General features: G+C 41.7%; 2 protein-coding genes across 2 annotated transcripts; both read right to left on the bottom strand.

Annotated features, from left to right (window-relative positions):
- Nucleotides 1–1,016: 1,016 nt before the first annotated feature.
- LOC149845859 (uncharacterized) lies at nt 1,017–3,141 on the bottom strand. The gene is made up of 3 exons (XM_089989549.1): nt 2,845–3,141; nt 1,824–2,162; nt 1,017–1,505 (listed from the first exon to the last, which is right to left on the bottom strand). Exons 1-3 carry the CDS (start codon nt 3,139–3,141, stop codon nt 1,017–1,019), a joined length of 1,125 nt encoding a protein of 374 aa, XP_089845675.1.
- A 1,019-nt stretch (nt 3,142–4,160) lies between these two features.
- Nucleotides 4,161–4,649, bottom strand: LOC149845858 (histone H4). The gene has a single exon (XM_089997760.1). It carries the CDS (start codon nt 4,647–4,649, stop codon nt 4,338–4,340), a length of 312 nt encoding a protein of 103 aa, XP_089853886.1. The 3' UTR covers nt 4,161–4,337.
- Between the last annotated feature and the right edge of the window lie 928 nt (nt 4,650–5,577).

The following is a 5,577-nucleotide window of genomic DNA, read 5'->3' as shown; positions in this document are numbered from 1 at the left end:
GCTACCGCCCGTGTGTGCCATTAAAACTCGAATTTGTTGTAGTGATTTATTTAAAATAATTCATGCTTTTGGTCTAACCATTTGGATGTGGAAGGTCTTCTTTCTCATCATTACATTTTGAAAATTTTATTTATATCTGTATTTAAAATATTTAAATAATTGAAATTATTGATTTAGCGCATGGTCTAAATTAAATAAACCATGTTGAATCATTCCATACGGTCTGATTTACTCAAACATGAATAATGAGGTATTACTCATAGATTACTCATAGATACTAATTTTGTGGTGTGCACATCTACACCTTAATAGGGGTGTCAACAGGTAGGGTGTTTGGTTCGAATTTAGGTGGAATCAGACCTGGCCCCGATTTTCAGGTATGGTATGGGGTCCAGTCTCAGGTCTAATCAGACCCACCATAAGAGAAATCATACCCGAATCCAATAAAAAACTACATGAACCAGACCCGGGTCATACCTGGTAAAATAAAAAAATTTATTATTTTTATATTAAAAATTATGGGTCTTAATGGGAACTCAAGTCGGCTCGAGTCTGGTATAAAATTTTACAAACTATACCTGGATCCATGTATATTAATCGAACCTTAAAGTTCAGATCCAGGTCTTCTTATTTAACACCATACCCGGACCCTATAGGGTTTGGTACGGGTCGGTCCGAGTAAACCCTGACCCGTTGACCCTCTACACATAAGACGTTACAGGAGAGAGAGAGAGAGACGAAATGAAGCATCTACGTTAAAGAAAGAACGAAGGGTCAGGTCAACAAACGAGAGAGAGAAGAGAGAGAGAAAAAGGTGATTTCACATTTGTAATTTGGTTTGCAATTCATCAAAAGAGTGTAAGGTGAAAAAGGAGCAGGGAAGGCAAGTGGTTATTGTACTGAGGATATTCCAGTACCCTCACACTCCATTCTCTATAATCTTTTCTTTTTCGCCTGTCTTTTTACTCAAGGAGGGAAGCCTTGCGATTAATTAAGGGTCTGCCCATCACCATCACCTAATCACCTTCCTCTTTCTTGAGGTCTGCAGGAGGCAAGAAGCATTCCGTAGACAAACCCCAAATGTTGAAGTCCATCTCTTCAATGGTCCAAGTCTCTTCCATCTTCGTCTTGTGACTTGTGGAAAACTGCCCGTACCTAAACAAAGAGACTATGGTTTTACCACTGTGTGCTATGTTGATCCCATCAACAAATCTGTAGTCTTGTATCAAGGACTCCATGCTGGTTTCCCAAAACACGCTGTCATCTCCTTTGCCCTTCATTCTAAGCAAATGGGTGTCTTCAAATTGGAGGAGGAGGCCTGTCCTTTGGCTGAAACAACCCCATATTGTATGGTGAATTATTTCAAAGTTGCTGCTGCTTCTTGCTTTTAGTGTTTGGACGCCTGCTTCTAACTTTAGGATAAAGCAGTTCTCATTGTTGATTACCTTTTCCCCTATGCAGATCGCGTTGGAGAACAAGCTGGCAGTTGTTCTTGGATCAAGACCCTGCAAAAGGAGTTATGGACAAGATTTGTCACATTGATATACATATATATATAGATATAGATATATATGTTCTCTCACCGTTTAACCAATGATAGACTATGATTTGTTTTTTTTTAATAATCCAAGGAAAAACCTTCTATCACCGACCTTATATTGGCAAACCATTAAACCCTTAGGTGCCCTTGCCTATGGAGAGTACACCCAACTTTCACCTTTGAGTTTCTAACTTGTCACCTCCCATTCAACTTGGTGACATTCATAAGTCGCCCCTAACGGATGAATGGAGCCCTTGTGGGCAGGATAGACTATTATTCTTACCTGCAACAAGCGGCGGAGAGGTCTAGGAGGTCCTCTCAAGGCATGAGACTGGTGCCACGGGGTCTGCCTCCAAGCGACCTTCCCGTCGCTTCCTGCGCTCATTTTGTAACCAAACAGCACCAGCTCCAAGGACCAGAGGTCGGGGCCCTTGGCCCACAGCACGAACGCCCCCAACTCACCGGCACTTCTCGGCTTAATTGACTGATCACCTGGATGGAATTCTGAAGCTCTCATCCTTACCTTCCCAATCGCATACATACTTGACACGGAGCTCATTGCCTGCAAACCACCGGTTGCAGCTAGATATTGTTGGACTATATACTTTGCAGTTGAAGACTCCTGCACATTACGAGCCAAATGCAAATAAAATAACCATAGCTTCTAGGGTATGAAATGGAAACCAGAAGTGATGTTAAGCGGAAGTGTGAAAATGAGTGTTAAATGGTAGTATGAACATGAAGTGAGATTTGTTTTGGTAGCATTTATCGAAGTATGTGAGAAACAAAAAAAAAAAGAAATGGTAGAAAACAAGGGAAAGTGAGTGGAAAGCAAAAGTGCCAAGCTACTGAGGAACGACGGAAGATTAGATTTCATAGAATAACTCTCGTTCTCAACGCATGACCAATATAACTCTGAAGCTCCAAAGAAGCTCTATTTCATTATATTTCATTCATATCTCAATTCCATTCAGTTTCTTATGGTTTGAATGTTATTTAATGAAAGAAAATGGTATCATTGGCATAACAGATGTCATTTCTAGTTTGTGTTTCTATTTCTTATATATGAAAAGTTAAGAAATTATTATTTAATAATCGATAAGTTGCAACAAAATGTTAATGAATGACTTTAAAATATAGTCTACTTCATAATCTATTATGTATATTTTTTATAATATATAAGAAGAGAAACGGATTTTGAAAAAAATGTGGTGCTTTCCGCTTCTAAGTGTATGAGCATGAACAGGAAACGTCATGAACGTTCAATCTTATTCATAAAGCGGAACAACAGATGAAAATCTTACAATGGGATGATCTTTGATAGATGCATTAGGAGGCAGCTCGTTCTGAACGGGCAGAGGGATCAATGGAGCGCCAACAACATTGAGAAGTTGGAGCTCAGAGCTGCCGCCCCCGGACGACGCAAGGTGCGACGATCTATCTGCAGTAGCATGTGAGCATTTCATCCATGTCCTAACGTTCTGCAAGGAATTTGATTTAGGGGAGCCGCCCATCTGGCAGAATATCTCCTCAGGTACAGGCACCTCAAGAACTGTGTCGAGCCCATCTTCCCTGTCGAAGTTTGGGCACAGCTTCCTCATGGGGAAGGCTGTGGGGAAGGCTGCACCACCATCACCACCACTTCCCCTTCCCCCTCTTAGCATCTCTGTTTTTTGCCTTCCAAAATGCATGGGGGCAGGCACTTCGCCTTCCGCTTGTGTATGTGGCTCCCCTTGATTTACGTTGCCCTGAGATGAATGGGCAGAGAGCGCCAGCCGCAGAGACTAAGCCGGTTTCATGGTTTTGGGGACCAATGAAATGGGCCCACGTTTCCAAGTGGGTTGATGTTGTTGGGTATCAACCCAAAAATGAAGGCAAGAACCTGCTCATGAATTCCTGATCATGGGATGGGAGTATTATGAACCCTTTCTAAATCAGGGTTCTCTTATGAAATAATTTGAAGTAATACAAATTGTAGTCCTTCAATGGACTTGGATAAAAATGAACTTCCAGTGGAAAAGGCATCTTTTGATATTCTGGATGGATTTGGAGTTAGAATGGGTGTTTTTATATCATTATCTGAATAAGATCATGTGAAGCTCATGTTTTGTGATGAATGCAAAATTACCATGTAATAATACTTGGGTTCAGATTCATGGTATCTCGATTATAGTTATATCTAAATTAGGACCCCTTCAATTTAACGTTCAAATTTCGATCAATTTCGATCAACCATGATTCCTGCCTGTGACCAATCCTCCGGCACTAACAGCTACCTTATTTCGATCAACCACGATTTTTTTTCAACTTTCACTGATCTATTTAGCTTATATAGATTTCAAAATGTAAAGTGTATAGGCTTTATCTACTTAATTTGACCCCACAAACGCCCTTAACATAGTTGGTTTAGTAGAATTAGCGAAACCATACTTTGGATCAAATCGTTTCAACATTAGCGCATCAATGATTTTTAATGTTCTCCGTCACGAGAATCAAAAACATGTTTTTCTTTTATTAAAACTACATAGAACATAACTGTAGGATTTGACCTGCTAAACGTTCAGGAAGAGAGATTTCCACTGGATTTGGGCACACGATTAGACCGTCAAACGAGCCATGAGAAAAAAAAAAAGCGTAAATTTCCATTGACAAAGTATACTTCATAATCCATACATACCCATCATCTCATCAACAAAAGCCAACAAAGAACCAAAGGAAAAAAAACAGAAAAAGAAAGACCACCACAAACAAAAGGGAGAAAAGAAAGCCCAAAGGTCGTCCGTCCCTCCGTGACTAGTTAACCACCGAAACCATAGAGGGTTCTGCCCTGCCTCTTGAGCGCATACACCACGTCCATGGCAGTCACCGTCTTCCTCCGGGCATGCTCCGTGTAAGTGACGGCGTCGCGGATGACGTTCTCAAGGAAGATCTTGAGGACCCCTCTCGTCTCCTCGTAGATCAGCCCGCTTATGCGCTTCACCCCTCCTCGCCGGGCCAGACGACGGATCGCCGGCTTCGTGATCCCCTGGATGTTGTCCCTCAGCACCTTCCTGTGCCTCTTCGCTCCGCCCTTCCCCAACCCCTTCCCTCCTTTGCCCCTCCCAGACATTGCTTCCCCTCTCCCTTCTCTCTTTTACTCTTTCTTTCTTCTTCTTCACTCTGTTTGCAGGTAAAGAAAAAGAGAGAACGACTGTTTAAATAATGGACGGCGGGACCACTCCAACTCCGAGTCCAGTGGCGTTTTGAATTTGGGGATCGCGCCGCTTCTTTAATTTTTTATTTTTATTTTGTGGTCTGCCAAACCAGAGTTGGCCGTTCGATTGTGAGTAATCGACGGTGAACGACGTCGATCCGTGCCGATGGTTTTTTATACTGAGTTGACTGTCGATCTATGAAGATCAACGGTACAGGCGCTTTCTTTCTCTTTGTTCCGTTTCTGTGCTTTTTATCGGACCTTTTTCGGCTCAACTCCAATTGCTTCCTATTCTGGACATCTGACAGTCAACTTGATTGTTCGTTTGACCACCCTATGTGCACGAACAGGACACCGCACCGTGATGTCCCGCCCTCTTCGTGTGGCACTACAACAACAACAACTATGTCTTTATTCCAAAACAATTAGGGTCGGTGAGGTTCAAAGCATTCATATCCTTTCCTATCATCTCCCCCGACCTCTTTTAACTAATATATTTTTTCATTTCTCCATCCTTCAAACTGGAGCATCATTAGGCCATCGTCGAATATGTCCAAACCACCATAAACGATTCTCTCTTATCTTATTTTCACTGGATGCAACGCCTACCTTCTTACATATTTTCTCGTTTTGAATCTTATTTGTTATTATATTTTCACACATCCATCTAAGCATACGCATCTCAGTTACACTCATTTTTTGAATATGATGTCTCTTGGCAGCCCAACATTCTATACCATATAGTAACGTGGGTCTAATTGTCGTCCCTTCAGCTGCAATGGCATTCTACGATTACACAACACTCCAGTTGCACTTTTCCATTTCATCCACCCAACCTTTATCC

The sequence above is a fragment of the Nuphar pumila genome, chromosome 2 (genome assembly GCF_984573655.1).
Source record: "Nuphar pumila chromosome 2, dmNupPumi1.hap1.1, whole genome shotgun sequence".
In the NCBI taxonomy this organism is placed as follows: domain Eukaryota; kingdom Viridiplantae; phylum Streptophyta; class Magnoliopsida; order Nymphaeales; family Nymphaeaceae; genus Nuphar; species Nuphar pumila.
Note: the sequence above shows the minus strand (reverse complement) of the source record. Positions and strands in the feature narration are given on the sequence as shown.

Bases quoted from the DNA above. Each gene is read 5' to 3' on its own strand.
- LOC149845858 (XM_089997760.1), bottom strand. From the start codon at position 4,649: ATGTCTGGGAGGGGCAAAGGAGGGAAGGGGTTGGGGAAGGGCGGAGCG.
- LOC149845859 (XM_089989549.1), bottom strand. From the start codon at position 3,141: ATGAGGAAGCTGTGCCCAAACTTCGACAGGGAAGATGGGCTCGACACA. The intron at 2,163-2,844 runs GTAAGATTTTCA...CGTAATGTGCAG, and splicing joins CTATCAAAGATCATCCCATT to GAGTCTTCAACTGCAAAGTA. The intron at 1,506-1,823 runs GTAAGAATAATA...CTCCTTTTGCAG, and splicing joins CTCTCCGCCGCTTGTTGCAG to GGTCTTGATCCAAGAACAAC.